We start from the raw sequence: 23165 nt of genomic DNA, 5'->3' as shown, positions 1-23165 counted from the left end.
GTCTCTGAATCCAGCCTGCAGTGAGCGCTGGTCTGCTGTGAGCACTTTTCCAGGAGTTTTATGGCTTTATAATCTTTGTTAGGGTGGATGCACTTTTTTTTTTCCCACTTTTTTCCTACTGGCAGCCCTCAGCTTGCTTTGGTGGTTCTCGGTCGTGTTTCTCGCTTCCTCACGGTGGACTCCAGAGGTGCCTGGCGAGCTCTGTCAGGTGGCCTGTCGGGAGCTGGTCCCGTCACAGCTGGCCATCATTGCTGACGAGAGGGTTTAACTCGATGGATGAAAATACTCTTTGATGGTATATTAATTTGCATACCTTTCCCTGCTGGGCAAGGAAACGCGTTTCCTTCTGTGCACGTCTGTTCTAGAGGAGTTCCTTCTAAAGGTGCTGAGAGGGTTAAGGAAACACAGCGTTCTGCATTTTAAGTATGCAAACCAGATTTGCTGCAAGTCATTAGTTCTTTGAGACCTTTGAGAAGGGAAAACCAGAGCTATGTGGTTAATAAACTTTAGCTCATAATTTTATCACTGTGAGCTGTAACTGCATAGTTCCAAGGACTTTTTCTGCATATGTAAAATGCTATTTCAACCTGTCCCAGTCTTTTAAAAGCAGTTATCTAATTTAGGGTTTGGATAATCGAAGATTTTTGACTGACTGAAGCATGTAGTCATTAAACAACAAGTCTGGCATTAAATTCTTGATTGAGATTTTGTGTGAAGCCTCCAGTCTCTTTCAGATATTCCAATGTGGAGGTGGGACAAGGAGTGTTTTTTCAGTCTGTCCAGGGAGGGTCCTTGTAGCAATCGGGTCTGAACAGTCTGAGTCGCTCCTGAACTGCAGGTACCAAACTTTGCGCGTCCTCTGTTCAGACCGCTGGCGTAGCGTGGTGTCAGCCCCACGTTGTGACTGGCTCAGCGTTGGCGCACTGCTCCCCTTGAAGGTGAACTCTTTCCAAATATTCCCGCGTTAAACGCGTTTTCCCTCCGAAGGAGCGGCTCTCGCACCGCGGGGCGCCCCGCGTCGCCCCTTCCCTGGGGTCACCTCTGCGCTTTGCGGTTCCTGAGTCCTACGCTGTGCATCATTACCTGTGTTTGAGCTTTACATGTGGTGCGTGTTTTCCTCTGAACCCCCGTTCTCCTCGGTACTGCTTTTGAGGTTTACCCGTGTTGCTGCATGTAGGTTATGCCAATTTGTAAAATGAGCTAGACTGTCCCCTTTTTTCTTATTCTGAAAGAGTTTGTATAAGAGTTGGAATTACTTGTTCTTTGGATATTTAGAAGAATTCTCTGGTAAAACTTTCTAGGCCTGTGTTTTCTTTGTGAGATGATTTTTAATGGCTGGTTCGTTCTCTTTAAAGACTAAAGAACCATTCAGATTTAGTTTCCTCTTAAAAAAAAAAAAAGATTTAGTTTCTTCTTGTTAGATGTCGTCATCTGTATTTTTCTTGAACTTTGTCACTTTTGCCTAAATTTTCAAATTTATTAGCATTAAATTATTTAACGATAGTTTCATGTTATTTCAATCTTGATGGCATCTGTGGTCATGACAGCTTTTAATACTTAGTGTTGCTCGATGTTTTCAGTCTTTTTCTTCGATCAGCCTCGCCGGAATCCTGCCAGGAGCCGCTCTGGCTGCCTTGAGCTCTGTGCACCCTTGCGCATCTCCTGATGCAGTGAGTGGGTGCTGAGCGTGATGGTTTGTTCACATGGCTTGTCGATGCCAAGCCTCTCCTTTTTAATATGAACATTTAAGGCCCTGAATTTTCCTCTCTGGCTGTGTCCCACGTACTTGCACGTGGTGTTTTAGTTGTTCGAGGCGTACTTTCCAGTTTTAATTGTGTGTTTTTCCTTGACACACCAGCATGCAGACGTGTGATTTTAAATTTCCAAATTGAGGGAGCAGTTAGTTTCCATATTAGGAGTTAGTTTTTTCTTTGTTGGAGATCTCTATGCTAAGGATTCTAATGTCAGAGAATATCATGGTTTCATCTCTGTTGAAACTTGCTTTGTAAGTGACATGTGGTGAGTTTTCTGAAATGCTGCTTTGCATGAAAAGATTTTGCCTCGATTGTGACCAGGGTCCACGCGCCCCGGGCCAGGCCTTTGCGCCCGCTCCGTCTGCCCATCCACTCCGTCTGTCCGCCCACTCCATCTGTCCGCCTGCTCCACCTGCCCGTCCGCATGCTTTTCTGGCTGTCACGGGGTGGGGGTGGGGTCACAGGCTTCCCTTGGCCGCGTCTCGGGTGTTTTCTTTGTCTCCAGCCCTGTGGTCCCCGTGATGTCTCTCTTGATGGACTTTTTTTTTTTTTTTTTTTTTGCCTTTTCCCCCGACTGATAGCTTTACTCGGTCCTGGAAAATTCTCAGCCATTAATTCTCTCTAGATGTCTGTTCTTCCCTGTTTACTCCTTTCTCTCCTTCAGGAGCTCGTGTCGGATCTGCGTTAGGTCTTCTGCTCTCCGAGTCTGTTACCTTTTCCTGCCGAGTTCCCGCAGCTGATTCTCTGTGGTGACTGGGACTGTCTTCCGCTCTCTCCTCCCCCCGCTGCGTCTGCGGTGTCTGACCTCGCGGAGACCTGTGTCTGCTGCATGTCACTGGAGCTGCTCTTCCCTTCCAGAACCTCTCTGTGGTGCTGTTACTAAGTCAGAGAAGGTGGTTACCGTGCTCCGGAGCGGTGTAATTCCAGGTGGCAGTGTGGGGGTGGGGGCATGGCCCCCGACTGGGTCTGTGCGGGTGGCAGGTCTAGTGAATAGGGCGGGAGGTTGGGGTTAGGGTCCCTCTGACGGGTCCTCATTAGCCCTCCCAGGGCCGACTGACAGCATATCCTGCTTCATGCACAAGGATTTAGGGTTTCTTTCTGTATTTGGTGTCTGTTTTGTCCACATTTGACAAGTGTTGGTTCAGGAGCATAAAGGACTGTCAGTTTGCTGCCTGTCCAGCCATCCGTTGTAAGGAATAAAACTGTATTAGTTCGACTGGACCTGGGAATCCAGGCTCACTTGCACAGATGTTCTGATTATAGTTTGGTGAGTTCATGTCCACAGAGACGGCTCCGTTAAACGTACTCTTTCTGTCATTTTTGAAAAAAATAACGGGGCTTTTTTCTGTTATTTTTTTCTTTCTCAGAGACTTATTTCTTAAACAGCATTCTTACCAGAACATTTTGGAAATAGTAAAGTAGGAAATTTAAATTGGAAACGTTAAAATAAGTCAGAATAATGATTTTACTTTTCTTCAACTACTTTGCGTGAGCTGAGACCCCATGTAGAAACCGGGAGGTGGGGCACGCGCCGGCGGGCGTCTTGTTCCGGGACGTGCGCACGTGGCCGCCTGCTGTGATGCAGGTGGCGGTGCTGTCTGAGCACTTGGCTCGCGTTTTGCCTCCAAGGAGGACACGGTGGTCTCACGAGTGTCCGTGCGCCTGCCCGGCCCCGGCTGCTCCGGGTCAGGTGCCCCGCAGCAGCGGCTTGCTGGTTCTGCCGGCGCGTCTGTGTCTGAAGGCACAGTTATTGAATTAGCACGTTTTTCCCCATGTTTCACTGGAGACAGGCAGCGGGCACCCCTCTCACCACTGTTCCAACTTCTGTCAGCACGGGTTAGTTTTGCCTATTCTTGAACTTCAAGGAAAGTGGAACCCAATTTCGTTGCCTTTGTGTCTGGCTGCTTTTGCTCTGACCTAATAATTTTTGAGATTCATCCAAATTGTGTGTCTGTCAGTAATTTATGTCTTTTCTCGCTGAATTCGGGCAGCAGAGTTGGCGGAGTTACCCTTGGCAGTGGGCGTCGGGCTGCTCCCCGTCTTGGTGGTTATGAATATGGGTGCAGGGGACGTGGCCACTGCTCTCGGTGGGCTTTGTACTCCTGTGTGTGTTCCTGGGCGCAGGATTGCCGGTCATGGAACAGGTTGACAGAAACCGAGCCGTTTTCCCAAATGGGCGTCTCATTAAGCGCAGCCAGCAGCGCGACCGTGTCCCGGCGCCCCACCTGCTCACTGACACACCATGTTCCTTCTTACTCGAGCCTACCTTGTAGCTCTGCTGGCTTCCCCGGATAAACGTGATGTTAAGCATCTTCCTTGCACGTATGGGTGTGCGTGTTCAGGTGCCTCCTCCCCGAGGCGCCCTTCAGGGTGCGTGCTCGCTGACTGCTGGCTGCTTGCCTTCCTGTTAGTGACGCCGGGAGCCGTGTGGCTGCAGGGACATGGACGCCCCGTTCTCTCAGTCCGTGGCTCGCTGCTTGCTTCCCAGTGGTGACTCTGAGTAGGAAGTTTAAACTATGGTGGGATCAGGTTTATCGCCTTTTGTGAATGTTTGGTGTCCCCAGTGCCCTGCGGAATCTCTGCCTGCCCCAGTGTCCCGGGTCTCCATTTCCCGGAGGCTCTGTGGTTTGAGCTGCTGTCTTCAGGTTGATGCCTGTCTCCTTGGCCTCTGACGTGGTGTGAACTACCATAGTTACATTATGCTGGGTTTACCGCGTGTGCTGAACAGAAGCTGTCCTCCTCCTCTGGTCCTTCATCTAGCTGCACTGCGTGGACGAGGCCCCTGGTGCAGTCTTGAGAGCAGGCGTTGGGGACCCTTGTCCGGCCCTGGTTTTCTGTCCTGCTGAGACAACCCCGCTTCTTCGCTTGTTCATAGACCCGGTTGGCCAGTAGCTTGTTGGGTCTCTCGTGTCTCGGTTCACAAGGGCTCCTGGTCTGGAATTTTCTCTTCTCACAGTGTGCTTGCCAGTTTTGACATCAGGGTTTTTCTGGCTTCATTAAACAAAATAGGAAGTGTTCTCAGGCTCTGCTCTGTGAAAAAAGCCTGTGTGTGATGTGATTTCCTCCTCTGGTGCTCGGTGGAAGGCTCCGGCGAGGCCATCTGGCCCTGGGGTCTCCAGTGTGTGGAGGCATTTTAAGCGATGGACTCATGAGTCCCGTGCACGGAGGGCTGCTTGTCTTTTCAGAAAGTTGCTTTTTTAGGAGTTTGTCCGTTTCCTCTGTGTTGTCAGACTTACTGACACAAACTGTAACAACCCTCCAGAAACCTGCTTTGGGCACCGATGACTTTAAAGACTTAACCTGATTTCTGCTCTTGCCTTCGTTTTCCTTCCACTTTGTCTGAGTTGAGTTTTCTCTTCTTCTCGCCGGGCATTAATGTGAAGCCTCTCTTCTCTGCACCCTCCTCCTTCCCTGCGGGTGCAGGCGTGCGGTGCGGCCGCGCTCTGTGCGCCGCGCCTCCGGTCAGCAGGCTTCCTCACTGGGCCCGCCCGCCCTCGGGGACGCCTCTTTTCTTCGAAGAGTCGCTCCTGTGCCCCCGTTCCCAGTCGCTCATCACCTGTCCGGCTTCTGTTTCTAAACACTCCAGGAGTGGGGTGGAGGGGGCCAGGTCACCGCCCCTGTTCCCTCCTCAGTCTAGGGCTCTCTGGGCTCGGCCAGTGATGTGGAGTCCCGGTCTTGGCCTCTGGGGGACGTTCCTGTCGAGATGTCAGGTCCCAGCACTGCAGCTGAGAAGCCTGGTGTGGATGGTAAATTATCTCTCTGGTCCAGAAGCTTGAATAGTTTTCCCCTTCGCTTTATTGTTTAGAAATTAGGAACCCCGGTGGCCTTGGCCTGGGTGTGTGCGGTCCAGCCCTGCACTCAGAAGGTGCTTTCAGGCCACAGACGTGAAACCCAGCTGCGTTTTCCTCCGGTTCAGTTCCCCCTCGTCTCTAATTGCTCAGCTGCCTCCACCTGAACTTTCCTTGCCTTTCCTCTGGTGTCTTCGCTCCTGGCGCGCTGCTGGCCGACATGCTGCACTTCCTGTGATGGCCTCGGGGCCTCCGGGGGCTGTTCTCAGCCCCCCATGAGACGGCTGTGCTCGACTGGCTTCTGCTACCGGAAGTGAAATAAAACTCATGCCTTTGTGTAGGAAAAGTGACAAGTGCTTTTAAGATGTACTGAGGTTTCTACTTAACGTTGTTTTACTGTTCCTTCACCTGCTGGTCAGTGGCTTGTGATCGTTCGTGTTTCTGATTGTAGGTCAGCATGGCCTCGCTGAAGGAGTTGGACCAGAGGCTCTTTGAGAGCTACATCGAGCTGAAGGCAGACCCCATCGTCGGCTCCCTGGAGCCAGGCATTTACGCCGGCTACTTCGACTGGAAGGACTGCCTGCCGCCCACAGGTACGGCCCGGCGCCGGCGCAGCCTGGGCGCCGGCGCGGCTTCGCTTCACCCGTCATACTGGAGGTGCTCCTCCTTTTGTTCCCATTTTTCTCATACTTACTGAGGGATTAGTTTGATTTTAACTTTTTATCAGCATAAACCCATTTTTTGACAGTTTGGGATTTAGCAGACTTTTGGCTTAAAGATGTTCTTCAGTCCCAGAGAACAAGCACTTACACCTCACGGCGTTCGACCCTCTCAGTGACTGACGCTTGCTTCTGGGACACTCCTTTCCTGCCCAGAGGGGTAGACTGCGAGTGACAGTCCCAAAATGCACTTAGGACACGGGTCACGGCCACATGAGACCGACTGCTGATGCTGAGGGTGAGGGGCTCGAGGAGACGTCCGGGCTGAGGCCACTGTGCAGACTCAGCAGAGGGCGGTGGACGAGGAAGGGGACTGCTGCCCCGGGCTTGTCGCTGACGTCAGCAGAAGTCACTCGCACCACTTGACCATTTGCATTTTAGGGGTAACTGTTGCTTGCTGAGTGCGGTGAGAGTTTTGGTTGACCGAGTAGCTGTTCTGTGTGAAGCAGTGTAGAGCACACGGAGTCAGGCCGCTGCTGGTGCTTGTGTGCGGCTGCAGGCTGACGCAGAAACGGCCCTGTCTGCGCGGGGTGTCAGTTCTTTGGGTTTTGTGAGTCTGGGTTCCCGTGAGCTGTCGCCGGGTTGAGTTAACCTTCACGCTCTTACCTCGTCACCTGCGTTGCTCACTGTTCTTTTTTGTTGTGTGGTGTGTTTCGTAAATGTGCTCTTCAGACGCCGCTGGTTTTCATTACCTTTTCAACGTTGGGGGCAGCAATGCTGTGATGCCCGGGTTTTAAGCTGAAAACCAGAATCATCAACTTGATAAGACGCATGTGGCTGCAGCTGTTTAACTCCTGGAATTGCCGTCCTGGTGGGCATGCGAGGGCGAATGCCCCTGGCCAGAACTGTTACTTGGCACACAGGCTTTCCCGGCTCCAAACCAGATTACAGTTCACATCCCAAATGTATTCTTTTACAGTTTAAGTCTGATCCTGTCAGTAACTTGTGGTATCGTCTCGTTAACTTAAACAAAAATCTGCAAAGCAGCCAGTGCGCCCCTGCGGGCCCCCCACCCGTGCAGCCTCTCCGGCACACGGGGGGTTTGTTGCCCAGCCTTCCCGCACTCTCCCAGGGGCCCGTTCCGACCACCTTGCCTTTGCGTAAACAGTAATTCTCCCCGGCCTTGCGAGGCCCGCCCCCGCACCCTTTTCTCCTCAGGCCTCCACTGAGTGTCAGGACGCCAGCTGGAGGGGTGACTTGGCCAGTGGGGAGCAGGCCTGATGTCTCAGGGCTAACCTGTGAGCCTTTCGCACATTTTCTGTGTAAGACAGTTACTCACAAGGAGGGTGCTGTGCGGTGGTTTCGGCACCAGCCATTACGTTGGTTGAGCTCCTTCAAGCCAAATCCCTGACGGCGTGTTTAGTGGCCAGCTTCCAGGGAGACTGAAGAGATGCCCCCTCTGTGTGAGCAGCGAGTGTGACTCCACGTGAACAAACGTGACTTTCAGCCATAAATGACCGTTCTCAAGGTCATCTGCCAGTGGCCTCTGGGACTTCTGATCTACACTCTTTTGAAACGCTTGGGTCCAGTTGACTTGGAGTTTCTGTGTTCAGTGTGTTGCATCCCCAGCAGGGCTTCCTGCAGAGAACAGGTGACTGCTAGAGGAGGTTGGGGGTGGCAATATCTGTATCAGTTCAGGTGGGAGATGCCCCCGCAGAAGTTTATCGCAACTTTTGAGATTCACAGAGACACTTGTCTCCTGGACTCTGTGTCTGCATTGTCTGGACTCCTGCGAGGTGCCCGGTGCCTGGTCAGTGGGTGTTTGTTCAGTGGCCGGGACCCTGCTGCTCCCACGGGGCTGCTCTGCTCGGGGTCCATCCAGGAGGAGTGCCTTCCCGTGAAGGTCCCACATCGGGAGGGGCGTTTTCAGGTTCTCTGAGCCCCATCGCACCTTTTCGGCTCCTGTAACTCCCCTGTGTGCGGACGGAACAGGTCTATTCTTGTATGTGTTTTAGTTCCCTGTTTTGGGAGAATTTTTAAACAAAGATGTGAGAAAACTCCTTTCTCATTCCCAGACTTTGGGTCATTTAAGTGTTTTGTAGAACAGTGACTGAAAGGCTCAGAATTACAAGGCGCAGTTCGTGGAATTGTTTCTCAGTAAAATCTCTCTATTTTCTGCTCAAGGGAACAAGTCACAAAACTCAGCTGTCGTCTGTGTGGGGCTCCCGCCTCTGCGGACCCGCCTGGTTTCTGCTTCCCCTTGAGGGGCCCCCTGCTGTCCTGGGGCCGGAGCTGGAGGGGGCAGCCCCGACCCTGTCCCCTCCGGTGAATTATCTCACCACACTCTGCTGCAAACGGTTTACCAGTCCTGAACTCGCAAATAAAGGAGTCGTTACACGGCAGGCTCTGCACACACGCGTGCACGTGCACATCCCAAGTATTAACTCCCTGCAGACACTTCAGTCACTTGTGTGCCCATCACGCCTGTGTCTGGCATAGAATCAGCACCTCGTGCTTGTTCCCATCTTCTGAACCCCACATTCTTGAAGGACCCAGTGACTGGCACCTGCCAAGGGTTGGTGGTGGGGGCCCTGGGGCAGCAGCTCTGGTCACTCTGCTGTCATCACAGGCCCCGCCCTCTTCTCTTTGCAGCCCGGCCTTAGACGGGCGTCTGGGTTGTTCCTTAGGCTTTGTGCGGCCCCCGTCCTCCCTGTCTGCCCTGAGACCCCCAGTGTCCACGTCCGGCACCAGTGGGGGCCCATGGACTGCTCCCTTTCTCGCTCTGTGTCTCTAGCAGCCCGTGGCTGGACCCTCTTCCTGAGAGGTGTGGTCCTCCCGTGGCACCTCCGGTCCCAGGCTGGCCGGTGGCCCTCCTGTCCTCTGTGGGTTCGCCCTCCCCGGCTGCCCTGTGCTGCTGGCCCCGAGCTGTGTGCCTCGAGGCCGCTGGTCTTTCTGCCAGTCCCTCCTCAGAGTTGGAGTGAGTTCCGCACTCAGTGAGCTCCCAGTCTTCCTGCTGCTGTCCTCACAGACGACCCCCCGACAGGCTCTCCTCCCTCGTCCTGTCACATCGTGTCACATCGGCCCTCGTGCTGTGCCTCCAGGGCGAACAAAGGCCCCCTGCTCCGGCCCGTCCCCAGTTCTTATGGGGACACCCTGTGTGGCCTGGTCCCAGCCCCTGCCTGCTGGGAGAGCCCGTCTTCCTAAAATACAACTTGGACCTGCTGCTCCCCTGCTGAAGCCCCTCCTCCCTCGGGCGGAAGCCTGCACCTGACAGGGCTGCTCCTGCCCGTCCGGCCCTTCCCAACGGGCCTGCACGCGCCGGCCGGTGTCGTGTGTGTGTTCCGCACTTGTGGGGGACGAGGCCGTTCCGTTTACAGCCTAGTAAATGTGCGGGTCATGCCTCAGTTTATCTTCCGAGTGTTTGGTCTGTGGTTTTGTGGTGATTTTTCTCAGTATCTTCTCTAAGAGGAAAGTAAATCATACAATGTTCTTGTTCACTTTTTAGTGAACAGGGCGCAGGAGATGTTCATATTTGTTGAACTGAACTGAAGCGAGCGTGGTGGCGCTTGTGTTCTGTGGAAGCTCCGTGTAGCTGCACTTGGATTAGAATGGGAGTGGCAGGGACAGCAGACACGTGTGCAGGCCTGCGGCGTCACCGTCCACAGAGTAACGTGCTCTTCAGGGCAGCGCAGGTGAACTCTGCGGAACTTCTGTGTGGAGTCCCAGGACGGCAGCGCCGGGTCCTGGGGGCTGGGGTCCCACTGCCTGCGGCCAGGTGCCTGCCTCGAGTGCCCCATCGTCCCTCCTCTGCCGTCATGTGGTGATGGGTACTGGGTGGGGTAACGGCTGCCTGGCAGCTTCTCATTCACAACAGACTGCTGCCATGTGACCTCGAGGGCGGGGGCCCTTTGCTTGGGATGAGCCCCCTCCTGAGCAGGCGGCACCACGGCCAGCGGTGCGCCTGCTGCTCCTCTGGTCCCACAGCCTCCGGGAGGCTGTCGGGGTCGGTCTCACTTGTATCAGCTGCATTTTGCTGTGTTCTTTGTGTAGTTTGACTGCGTGATCCTAACTGAACCTCAGTCTCAAACAGTCATACAGTGATTTTTAGTTTGCTTAAAGTTGACTGAAGTCAAGACCTCGTGTAAGGTGAACCGTCAAAATAGTTTGACTTTAATCTTCCAGAATAATTTCAATTAATAACTTAAGTATGATCTTTAGAATTTTCATCTCTAAAACTGAATTTTGCAAATCATATAAGTAACTGATCATTTACTGCTGTACTTAGCAGTGGATTTAGTTTCTGATACTGTATGTAGTCATTTAAAAAACTCCAGTTGATTAATTTCACGATTCAAGAAGAGATATTCGTTAAAGCCGTAGCTGGGTTGTGCTTTTTTAACCTGACAGTTGGATATTTACATTGTTGTCACCTCTGCATTTGTGTGTGTGTCAGGAAGGTTATTCTGGCTAGTTCTGAGTCACTCAACTGCCTGTGCAGTTGTTCTGTTAGCCACCGTTGTTAGGAGTTCTGAGTCCTTGCATTTGATCTTCTTTAGCTAAATTGAAAATGTTTTTAGTCTCCATGTGCAGATTCACATGGAAGTCCACATCCTTAAGACATATTAAGTTTTCGCATAAATACTGGTTTTAACTATTTTTTCTGTCTAAAAACAGATTTGCTTGTATTCCTTAAAGATACTTGACATGTGAATTTAAAATTAACTTTCTATAGGCGAAGTACCTTACTGATTGTAACTCAAAGTGCTTCTGTATTTTCTGTAGTCATCGCGGTTCCAGGGAAGGGAGGACGTGTGTCCCTGACGCGGCGGCAGGAAGGGCAGTGCTCACGGGCGCCGCGTGTGGTCCAGGGCGAGCGACACCACAGCGGTGCCAGTGCTGTCCGGCCCCGCCGCGTGGCGCTCAGCTTCGGCCACAGGCAGGGGCCGCAGATTCCCACGACTCAGAGCAAGGAGGCACGAGACAGGCCAGCGCAGGGCGCCTGGCGGGTCGGGTGGCTCTCCTCAAGGTGGCTGCCTCCCGGGGTCTGTCGTTCAGATGCTTTCCTTGTCTGGCCTCTGGAAGAGCCATCGCACAGTTGCGTCTGTCTCACACCTTGTGACTTGAAATGATTCTAGCTCAGACCATGTTAGCATTTCTGGAGAATAGGAGAAATATTACGGGACTGCAGATAAGGGAAGTGGTGTCTTTTATCTGATTTTCAGAGCTTGGCGTTGCCCTTTGAGAAAGTGGATGAAATGTTTGCGGGTCCTTGAAAATAGTAAGTCTTGCACCCAGGCACACGCTACCACATACACGCATGTTCCCACGTGTCCGTAGGAATGGGGTGGTATCTGTCAAGTCTGTGCCGTGTGCAGGTGGGGGCTCATCCCCGCCTCACAGGCGAGGCAGCCGAGCAGGAAGAGGGGAAGGACTCGTCGCGGTCACACAGCCAGGATGTGGGGGCTGGGCTCGGAGTGCAGATCCAGGCAGCCTGACCTAAAAGCACCAGGCCGGGATGTTACATGGAGCTAATGCCTCCGTGGAAATCTGTAGGAAGCCACAAGGAAGAGGCCAGAGCCCTCGGAGAGGAATGGGCTCAGACCCTGAAAGTCGCCGGTGGACTGAAACACGAGACACTAGAAGACATTAAAACTCATCAGTACCTGAAGAATGCAAATAAAAATAGCTGTCATTTTTTAAAACGCTCCAGATTGGCACATGTTTGAAAGCTTGATAAAACACACCTGCTTTTTGGCAAAGGTATGGAGAAGCGGCTGTCATGTCCTCCTTCCTGGAGAATAAGTCGGCACGCTGTGCACGTGGACTCAGTGGGCACACAGCGTGGGCGTGTAATTTACGTAGAAGTTCTAGCAAAATAGGTACTGTGATGTCTACTGAAATACTTTTATAGGAGCAAAAACTAAAAAGCAACCTAAACACGCATTGGTTATTGGGTCAAACCAGTGTGTCCACCACACCCTGTGCACCCCTTGTCGTGCGTGAGACGGACACACAGGTATTGTCCACACATCAGTGTCATCACAACATGTGCCCGGGGCTGTGTGCAAATGTGTCTTGACAAGGGGTGGGAAGCAGGGCTCCAGAAAACTCAGTCTGCACCCTAACTTTTGTGTGGTTTGAATATTTGCAAGGAGCATACATTTTTATTTTTAAAAAGAAATTTATACGTGGCCGTGGAGTCCATGCAGGCATGAAAACGTGGCCTGTGGCGCTGATTTTCTTCACAGAAACGCACTCCGCTCAATAGTCCCGTGGCCCGGGTGGGTCTAGACCTCGGCCGCCATCTCTCGGCTTTCCTGACACACTTTGGAGTCGTCGCTGGAGTCGGTGTGGCCAGAGGGCCTTCACGTCAGGCTGCAGGGAGTCTCTAGTCACTGCAAGAGGGTTTTTTTAAACAATGTTTAGCATTTTTCTAAACATTTGACGATGGAGGAATAAAAACTACTTTAGCCAAACTTATGAAGAAAAGCCTAGTGAAGTCAGCCTTATTATCCCTCCTGGCACTCCGGTCATTCAGCGCCTTCAGGTGATTGGGACCGTGCTGGCTTTACCGACAGACGTGAGTGTGCTCCGTTCATTAGGGCTGCCCCAGAATCAGAAATTCAGACGAGAGGAGCCCTGCATTCTGAGATGGTGGGAAAGCTAGTATCAGGCAGACTCTCCCGCAGGTAAAACTGTAAACTGCACAGAATGCAGAAAACCACTGCCTGAAGCCTGGAGAGTCAGAGCAAACCGACTGCAGAGGAGGGGGCCTCATCCTTTGAGGGACAGACGGGCCCACAGCCGGACAGGGTCATAGCAGGTGCAGACACGCATCCAACGGAGAAATGGTGAACTTTTGACTTTGTGGTTTTTAATGTTAGTAAATGATAATCAGTTGTTTGATGTGAGAAAAATCTTTATAATTTATTAAATTGAATTCACAGTCAAAAACCTTTCTTTGTAGAAAACTCCAAGTCCAGATGGTTCTACTAGTAAATTCTACGAGGCATTTAAGGGGGAAAAAATGATGCCAGTTTTACCAGAAAATATAGGAGAAGGAGACATGTCCAGTTGCATGTTGTGAAGCCTGCGTGAGCCCAGAGCAGAGCCTGGGGGGAGGAGCGTCCCCCACGAGCACTGGGGAGGGAGGAAAAGCTTGATTTTTTCAGGAAATCAAAGTGATGTCACTGTGCAGTGCTGTGACCACAGAAGGCTTATCTCAGGCTCACAGTTAGAGAAACCCGTCAGTGTATCGACAGCTTAAGAAGGACACACAGTGCAGTCATCTCCGCAGGTGCAGTGAGGGCAGCTGACGAGATCCAGCATCTGTTCACGGCAGAGCTTCTCAGCCAACTTGAGAAGTAGAAGGAGACCCCCTAAGCTGACGGAGGATGGACAGAACCTGAGGCTGGTGTCCCTCCTGTGAGGGTGAACCGTGGGGGCCAGGCGCCTGCTTTCACTGCTGTCCAGCGTCACCCTGCCGTAACGCCAGAAAAAGGAAGGTCAGGAGAGAGCAGACTGAGTGAAGGTGTTTGCGTTCCAAGATAAAATTGTTGCATACGTAGAAGTTCCTGAGGAATCACAGTTAACAAGTGAATTATTAAGGTCTCAGGGTATAGAATTAATATGCAGAGATCAAAAGTGTATTTAAAATACAACTATATACAGCAAAAAAATGGAAAATAAACTTTTTAAAGTTCCGTATATGATAGCATCAAAACATATGCAAAGTTAGGAATAAATTGAATAAAAGGCATATAAGACATCTTCACTCAAACTGGAAGTCACTGCAGAATGGAGTCAAAGGAAAGCAACAGAAGTGGGGAGGTTCGCGCTCTGGGTTTTCCTGTTGGACGTTTCAGTGTCGTTGAGAAGTCCCTTCTCCTACACTGGTCTGTAGGTTCAGTACATCCCCAGTCGGATCCCTAGCAGGCTTCTCTGAAGAAATTTTAAGCAATTGTAAAACTTGTTTGGGAAGATAAGGGACTTCAGGTGGCTGAAGCAACCTGGGTGAGCGGGAGGGTCGGGGTCCCCCAGTGCTCGGTGTGAAGACTTTGAAAGCTGCTGGAGTGAGAGTGGTGTGGCCTTCGCACAGGCACACGGAGACCCGGGAGGCCGAGCGCAAAGTGTGGAGACCCTGCGGCCGTGGCCGCGACACCTCCCTGGGGACAGGACGCTTCCCCACACAAGTGCTGGGGTGGGCCTTTCCTGAGGGAGGGTGCGCCGGTGGCGGTGCCCCCGAAGGTACGCAGCACTGCTGTCCTCGGGGACGCAGGAAGGCCCCACGGGATGCTGAGAGAAGACCTTCCTCAGCGTATTTCCTCGGTCAGTTGATTGATTAATGAGAAATATCTTGGCAAAAGTTACTCAAGCCAGAGGCGACGAAAAAATACACATCAAGTAAAATGCCAGTTTACAGCTTAGTTTCTAGACTAATAGATGCTTTACGCAGAATGTCAGATTGAGTTGTCTTTTTTAATCCAATTAATGTTAAAGAAGAGAACTTAGTTAAATAACAACAGTTCCCAGAAGTAGCGGGTGAACTGCCCATTCAGAGGTCGTCGGAGCTCGTGGGACAGGCCTCACCCAGGGGCCTCTGAGCACCGTTCACCTTCCCAGGGTTGTCCAGAGGACGGGGTCCTCCCGAGGACGTCGCTTTAAGGCCCTGTCCTCGTCTCTGCGTGCGGAGTGCAGGTGGGAACAGCCGGTGACACAGTCTTCCCAGCTGTCCTGTGCCCTGGCCTTGGGGACGGTTGGTCAGAACAGTTGCCAGCTGGAGAGAGAGTCCGAGTCGGTGGTCTTCCCCGGGACTGAACTCAGAAGATAGTTCTACCAGTTCCTTGGACTTCTTCATTTCATTTAAAAGCATTGTCAGGTAGGGTTTAATGAACTCAGGTTTGATCTGTTTATCTGGGAAAAGCAGTTTCACATTTTCCAGAGAAGGACAACCCCAGTCGGTCGTCGCTTTTTAAATCACACGTTCGCTGTTTAACCTCACTTTTTTTCTGGACATTTTCTCCTTCTTCATAAGCAGTTTAATGCATTAGTGTCATTGCTGTAAAACCATTTGTACAGCGTTTTGGACATTTGGTTACAATTTCTTTGCCTGCCAAGCATTTCTCAATAAAGCTACGTTTTGGCTCTGATGGTCTTCAGGGTGGAATTCACTGACCTTGAGATGACCTGTGTGTTTTCTTCATTGCATGTCTTATCTGTTGAAGTATTTACTTTATTGTGTATTAAACTGATAGCTGTTTGGCAGCAGGGTAAACTAATGTGCTCTGTGCAAAAGAGATTTTTTAAACTTACTTTGGACGTTTTTAGACTTTTATCAAAATAGAGAGAACAGCAAAGCGAAGCTCGTGGCCCAGGGGCTGGCTCCAACAGCCGCGAGCGCACACCGCCCTCTGCTCCCACCCCCCCCGGGAGTTATTGCTTTAAAATAAATCCCAGGCGAATGATCATCTCGTCCACCCACAGATCAGATAAGGACCGATTTCTTTAAAAACGTAACCTCAATACCATTATCAGAGTTGGAAAAGATGAATAATTCCTTATTTTATCAACTATCCAGTCAGTGTTCAGAATCCCTTTTGGACGGTTTGTTCAGATCAGGGCTCTGCGGGATCTGTGCTTTGCTTTGGCTTTTGCTGTGTCTCGAGGGTGCTGCTTTCCTTCTCTGGGCTCCCGTCTCGGGCTTGTCTGCTGACTGAGTTGGGCGCTTCTGCAGATGTTCTCGCTTCCAGGGTTCCCTGCTGCCTCCTCGTGGTGTCAGTCACCGCGCTGCGCTGTCCTGTGTTTCCTGGGAACCCGTGGCTGGTGAGGGCCTGAGGAGCTTTAGGTCTGACTTGGCTTCACTTTCTGCCACCAGGAGGTCCAGCGCGTTTGGTTGTCTCCCTGTTTGTAACATTAAGACGGAGCTTGCTCCAGCCTTTAAAGCTTCGGCATGAACTCTTCATCTACTGGTTTTAGCCTTGCTGGTAATTGTTGCCATGATCCATTATTTCCTGAGGGGTTACAAACCCGCGGTTGTTAGCTGAAACAAAAGTATAACTCAAGAATTCCGCAGGCTGGCTGCTCTGAAGTGCAGTTCACGTGGAAAAGGCGGGTAGTGCTTGATCCTTCTCTCTGTTTAGTTTCCAGAGCGAGCGGGTTCCCTCCTGTTTTCTAAATGTGATCGACAAGGTGCTCTTTATGTTTTCATTGTCTTTATTAACCCGGGGCTTGAGCACGTTTAACGCGTTTCAGTTCGTTGTCGTGGCTGCTATGATTTAGTTATCAAGCTGTTCCCTCCCTGGCTGGGGACCCTGTCCACCCGGCCCCCGAGGCCCCCTGCTCGCTGGTGGTCCGGGCGTCACACCCACCATGTGCTCTTGCCCCAGGCACGGAGCCGGCCGTTGGGCAGGAGCGAAGAGGTGAGACAGGCGGGAGCGTCTCATCTACTCCCTGCACACCGTTCCCCGTCCTCCCTCGCGCCCCAGCTCCCCTGCAACACTCACACTCTCCTTGGGTCTCGTCCGAAGTCCGCTGTGTGATCGGACAGCAGCCCCAGGACCTGGTGGTGACTCAGGCTCCAGGAGCACCGACGGCCTGTTCCCTGACGTCCTGGGTCCTGCCAGGCGGGCGGTGACAGGCTGCGTCCCGTCTGAGCGTCCCTCTGGCCTCTTGCGTGTCTGCTCTGTCATGACGAGCCTGAGGCCCTGCGACCCCGAGGTCCTGTGGGAGGGTCCTGACCGTTCTCCTCACCCGATTCTGTCCAGTTTACAACCTGAGTCGTCTACTGAAATTGGCTTGCGCGCTACGCGACCGAGCCTCACGGGAAATGGGATGGGGGTCGCATGGGTGTTCCTTCGTTTCCGTCCCTTCTTCATCTCAGCGCTTTATTATTTCGTGTGACCTTGGCTGCCTTTGGGGGTGACGGTCTCCCTGGATTTATAGGTACCTGTCCTCAGACTGTTCTGGGTGGGAGGTTATAAAGGGCTGTGGAGGGTCTGCCTTTGGGGCCTCCGCCCTTGGCTCACCCGCTGAGTCAGCACGGAAGCACGTGAACCCACCCATTCTGGGAGAGGACGCGCTCCTGTCGAATTTGGAGGGAAAAACTAAGCCGTAGAGTGGGTTTTGTGTGATTCGTGCCCCCCGACCCGTCACAGACCCGGGTCAGAAGCGCCGTCTGTCTCCGGGCACCGGGAGGGCTCCAGAGGGGCCGCGTGCACTGAGTGAGCATCTTCTCCCAGCGACACACGGCAGAGGCCGACCCGCTCAGTGATGAGCTGTTTTGTGGCTGTTTAACCCATACATCGCAGTGGGAAACTTGCGTGTGTTTTTAGAACCACGACGTCCGGAGTGTTTCCTGGGAGTCCACAGCAGGCCTGGAGGGGCTCAGAGGTCGTAGCTGAGGACACTGGGCCAGGGCCGCTGGGGCCCGTTTGGCTGACGGAACAGGGCCTTTCCTCTCTGTCTCAGTTCATCAGCAAGTTGACGCAGGTGGGAAACCCTCCCTTGTGTGAACAGGCCAGCAGTGGCGCCCGGAGCCCGTAGGTTCTCAGTGACGGGAGCAGTACCTCAGCAAGGCAGCTGCCTGGAGGCGCCGACTCGACGCCGTGAGCGCAGCCTTCACGCTGCGCAGGAGGCCGGCTCGGGAGGTGATCTTCTTCAGGTCGCTTTCTGCTGGTGTCTCACACTGATAATCAGACGCTGAGTGGCGCCCCACGTAGATGCGTAGACGTGACCCGTTTGAAAACCAGCTCTCATTCGTGCACAGGCTGTCACTTCTGACTGCGGTGGTGTGACAGCCTGCGACTGGGGTAACGGGGACTGAGGGTCTGCGTGGAACGAGTCACTGAGCGAGTTTGTGTGATGATACATTTTACGGAACCACAGAGACGCCTTCAGCGACTTGGGGTGTGATGGAAATGAAGGGAATTAGTGCTCCTGTGTGCACGGTTGGGTTGTGTTCGTGAGAGGAGACATCGGTGTGTCTTCTTGGGCGTTTGTCTTCTTTGTGCTGTGCCTCTTTTATTCCAAGGAGAACAGGTGTGTAAATCCTTTCGTTTAAAATGAGAGCACGTGCTGCTTTGGACATGGGGCCTGTATCCAGCAAGACTGCACGTAGACTAATGCTGACAATGAAGTGTTTTTGTGGGACACCCAGTCCTGCCTTCTCTTCCAGTTGGAAAACCAGCACAGCCGCCGGAGATGAACAGGGACGTCACCTGTTTATGCATAGGAGACGCGGACGCCGGAGATGAACAGGGACGTCACCTGTTTATGCATAGGAGACGCGGCACCACAATCTGGAAACAGCTAGGTGTCCGCCAGCACAGCATAGGTGCCTACGCCCCACGCGCTTGTCCTGTGAAGTCCTGGTCGTGGAGGCGAGGCCTCCTGCGCGACAGCGGGGCCGGGTGTGGGGCGTGCGAGCCCAGGCCGGGAGGTGACCCCCAGGGACGGGCCTTGACGGGAGGGGCGCGGGGGACAGAGGCCCGTGTCTCGACCTGGACGCCAGTTGCACGTGTGTGCGGCACACACATGAGGTCTCCGTACCTCCCTGCATGTACAGTCCATGCGGCCAGTTGCCACCTCTTCCAGGCCCACGCTTTCCTGCACACGTGGCGCTTTTCCAGCTCTGGAAGCCACACAGTCCAGGTCTCCAGTAAAATGCCCTCAGACTCAGACCTCTAAACCACTGACTTCAGTGCAGAAACTCTTTCTGTTCTGTTAAATGTAAAACGTAGAGCAGTTGGTTGTACGGACCATGTTAAGATCATCAGTGCCCTCTTCCTCCCCAGGGCGGGCGGCCCTGCGGGCAGATGTGCTCGGAGGCCGGGGCCTGAGGGCCAGCCTGGCTCCAGCTCTTTCCCGGCCCTGTGCCAAGGGGGCGCCTCTGTGAGCTGAGGTCCCGGAGGGACCGCCGTGATCAGACCCCCCCACCCACACCGGCCACGTCTGATGGACAAGGAGAATGTCCGCCCCTGTCTCAGCTGCTGGCATTTGCGGCCGGCTTCTGCCTTTAGCACAACTGAGCTTATTTAAGCCAGTAAAGTAATTTTTGTCTCCTCTTCCTCTCCCTCTCCTAGTATGTTTCTCTTGATTATAGAGCATGGAACACATAATGTGCCTGTGTTTGTGCAGACCGTGTGTTTTACAAGTTTACATACTGTATGTTTTTATAACGTGTAAGCATGGTGACACCTGTCTCTAAATTAAGAGACTGTTTAAATTGGTGTCTGTTACAGTCGGGCACACACTCACTCATTAACGTAATGTATCGAGGGCTCCATGGCCTGCAGAGTCAGAAGGGCTGCTCCTCTGGGCGGCCTCTCCTTCACGGCCCCTGGCCGCCTCTGCACCCTCCGGGGGACGTCCGTTCCCTTAAGGGGCTCTCAGCACGTAACGGCAGCGCACTGTGTTCAGGGGCCCGTGGAGGCCCGGGTGAGGCCCGCGGGCCGGTGCCTGTGACACGCCCCTCCGGTCACGGCGCGGGGATGGAAGCAGAGCCCCCGTTTCATGGTTGTTAAAGCTTATAGCACTGAAGACTGAGTATGAAACACCATTTTGCTTTGGTTCATATTGAAAATCTTACAAATTTACGAACGTACTTCATTTCAGTCCACTTTAAAATAAAAGTGTTACTGTTTAACTGTCACCTTCATGCACACTGTCACATTGTGTCGTCCCCACGACCTCGCTGGGCCGAGGTCCACTTGGCAGATTTTTCAAATGTGAAGAATCAGGAAGGTCCATGGCTTGTTCAGAGTGGCGCAGCCTGCCTTCCACCCAGTTCCCTCTCCAGGTTGTGGCTCGGTCTTCTAACGGGAGAAGCGTGTCGGGTGGGGAGGTGGGTCAGGCCGGGCGGGTCAAGCTCTGTGTGGTCTCACACACCCTAATACTGTCGACACTTGGACTAGAAACCACCTTTCTCCTTCCCCTGCCTGGGTGCGTCAGCCAGCCGAGAGTGGCCCTCAGGCTTCACCCCAAGCTCGCACAGCATGGACGGCAGGGGCAGCGGGAGGACCATGCAAGTGGCCACTCGCCCTCTGCAACCAGCAGAGACTCCGAGACCAGCGGGAGCATTTCAGAGAGTGGCAGTCGTGAGATTCAGTCACATGGTAAAGGTCCCAGGAAGAATAAAGGGTTGCCTCGTTCGGGGGTAAAGAAGCCGCATGAAACCGTTGGCAGGCCCTCCAGTGATGGAAACATCAGAGGGGGCAGGGGGGTGGAAGGGAGCACCAACGCTGAAGACAGAGCGGCGAACGAGGCATCGTCCAGAAGGCTCTCAGAGCAAAGCAGCTTAGACTTCAGGTTTTGGAGCGAGGCAGAGAAGCCCAGCCCTGTGAATGGAAGGAGCTCCTGTCCCTTACAGGTCCCTGGGGCCCGCACGCTGGGTCAGCACAGAGTGCAGGTGATGCCTGCCGGGCCCTCCGCCGCCGCAGTGCGTGCCAGCCCCGTGTTCCCTGGTCACCGTTCAGCTCCCCAGAGATGCTGGTTGGAGACACTCCTCCTTACGTAGCCGCAGCTAACCCCCGGGTCAGCTCAGCTCTCACAGCTCCGCTCTGGCTGATGTCAGTCTCACACGGTGCGTGGAGCCGTGCTCTGAGAGCGTGTGGGGCGCCCTGGCTCTGCTGCACGGTGGCAGCTCGGCCTCCAGGACCCGGGGCTGCTCCCTCTGCGAGGCACCTATGTGTCCCCCCGTCAGCCCTGGGGCCACCACAGCCACAGGGCTCCAGGGCCGTGATCAGCCTGGCTTCTCGCGGGGCGTGTATTAGTTAGGACTTAATTGAAGTCATTCTTAGGGAGGAAAAAAACTCCCGGACACTTTGCAGTGTGAAGCTGCTTAGACCTCTGCGAGACGCCGTGCAGTTGTGACTGCTCACAGCGCGGAGCAGACGCGTTTGCACGCAGCGAGCGAGTTCTGTTTTCTTGTCACTTTCACTTTCCTAACTGAAGTGACTTTCTAGTGAAAACAGGTTCCACCAAAGGATGGAATTGAAACGAATGAATTTATCAGTTAATTAAGTTAATTAAGCTTGTGCCTTTATGTCTGAAATTCAGTGTATCGGTTTTGAATGTTGAAACTGAGACTCTGTGCTCACAAAGTGTGTGAAGCCTTACGTCGTACGTGGGGTTAGTGTATTCGCAGTCTGCTCTGCACTTCAGACTTCAGCTTGGGGATGGGAGAGGCTGTGAGTCCTTTGCCCAAAGCTGCTTGTCTGTGACGTTTATGGAGGCTAAACTCGTAGGAATAGAAATCCTTTCTTACAAATGGAAAAAAATAAGCCAGGAAATACTTTTACAGTTATTTTTGCTGCTGCTGGTGGTTTCTGTTTTTACAGGGAAAAGTTTTCCTGTTCGTGGAAGTCATATAAATTAAAGCCAAAAAAAAAAAAAAAAAAAGAGAACCCTGAGAAGGAAAGCAGAAAGCTGAGGAGGTGGGGCTGCTTTCTCGTGTTCCGCCCCTAAAGGGTCTCCTTTCCCCACAGGAATTCGTTTAAAAGTTGCTCCTGTGGCAGAGGACATTTACCAATTTAGGAAGAGACATTGGTTTAAGAAAAGGAGGACTAGAACCTGGGCCTGGGCCTGAAGCCCTTTCTCTGTTCAGGGCGGTCAGGCCTTTCTGCCTGACGGTATCGATACAGTTTCTGGGTACGTTTTTTAATAGGCAGTAATTTCGGTGTTGTGTCTTCAGAGTACAATTGAATAGGTAATTTATCTGAAAAAAAATACCCCGAAGTTCTTTCATGTAGTGTTTCAGTTTGACCCAAAAAAAGTACATTGTGGGATATTTATAGTATTTTTCAATCTATTTTTATCTGTAGACGAGGACTGGTAACTGATTTAGGGCACAGGGTTAAAAACAGGAAATGTGGTTTATAAAGGAGGCAGCATCTCCAGAGTTTCCAGAGTTAGATTCTGTGGTGTCGACTGAGCGTCGTGGTTCAAAACAAGTCGGGCAGGGCGCCTGGGCTGCGTGTCTGGAGGACATGACCGGAAACGCTTCTGCTCAGGTGGTGCACAGGTGTTTCTGTAAGTGCCCGTCCTCAGACGCTGCGCAGTCGGGTGAAGTCTGCGTCTTGTGTAACTTATAGTAAATTTCCTTTGACCTCTGCATTTTGCTTAAATTTTTCTTCCAGTGTTTTAATGGAAAGTTTTGTCACCATCATAGTTGGGGAGCATTTATTCAGGTTGTTATTAATTATAGTAACGAGAGAGTCCAAGTTAAGAAAGTAAAAAGGCTTGAAGAAGCAGTTTAAATTTGAATGGCCTTTTCAGCGACAGGCTGGCAGGACCGTCGAAGCCCACAGCCCCTGATTCAGCCGATCTGCTCCTAGGAGGTGCCGTGAGTGAGCTGTGCTATGGGAGCGAGGGGCCGGCAGCCACCGCAGCGCTGCTTACAAGTAGTTCATCCTGAAGGGCCCCAGGGCTGTCGAGTGGCGGGAGAGCAAGTTACCAGAAAATGGAATGAAGTGCAACGTGAGATGAGCAGATGGATGCATAGACGGAGAGCAAGGCCCTCACGGCCGTCCCTGCCGCGGGACACGGGGCCGCCACTGAAGGGCGCAGCCTGCGACGCAGTGTGGAGCGAGGTCAGCAAGTTTAAGAAGAGAGTGTGCAGTGTGACCCCGTTTTTAGGGGAAGACTTCCCTTCAGAGGAGAAGGTCTGGAAGACTATGCCGCACACTAGGGAGGAGGATGAGCTCGGTCGGGTCAGAAGAGCCCCTGCTCTGCTCTTCACCGCGGCGTGGAAGCCCTGGAGAGGCCCGCTGGCAGCTTGTCCAGACCCTTCATTCTAAGAAGAATCAAATCCGCCTGTATCGCACTTTCTGGTTCACAAGAAGCATTCTGCATACTTCAGAGAAAGCCGGAAGCTTCAGTGGATTAAATTAACTGACTTTCCAGCCAGAATTTGAATCCAGGCCATTCCGTGTTCCCCGCCCGCGGCCTGTTAGGGGCGCTTCCTGTGA

The 23165-nt window shown here is 52.7% G+C and overlaps 1 protein-coding gene across 7 annotated transcripts in view; it reads left to right on the top strand.

Annotated features, from left to right (window-relative positions):
• Nucleotides 1–23165, top strand: part of EXOC2 (exocyst complex component 2) — a 120094-nt gene that overhangs the window by 85775 nt on the left and 11154 nt on the right. For 6 of the 7 annotated variants that reach the window (XR_004131364.2, XM_064476115.1, XM_064476116.1 and 3 more), the window contains one exon: nt 5994–6135. The exons of the other annotated variant lie outside the window; for it this stretch is intronic. Coding sequence is in view for 5 of the 6 variants with exons in the window: in XM_064476115.1 (XP_064332185.1) it covers nt 5994–6135 (142 nt within the window). In the remaining variant the exon portion in view is untranslated. The remainder of the gene's footprint in view (nt 1–5993; nt 6136–23165) is intronic. 7 annotated transcript variants of the gene reach the window in all.

The sequence above is a fragment of the Camelus dromedarius genome, chromosome 19 (genome assembly GCF_036321535.1).
Source record: "Camelus dromedarius isolate mCamDro1 chromosome 19, mCamDro1.pat, whole genome shotgun sequence".
NCBI lineage: Eukaryota > Metazoa > Chordata > Mammalia > Artiodactyla > Camelidae > Camelus > Camelus dromedarius.
The sequence above is the reverse complement of the archived record's forward strand: the minus strand, read 5'-3'. Positions and strand labels throughout refer to the sequence as shown.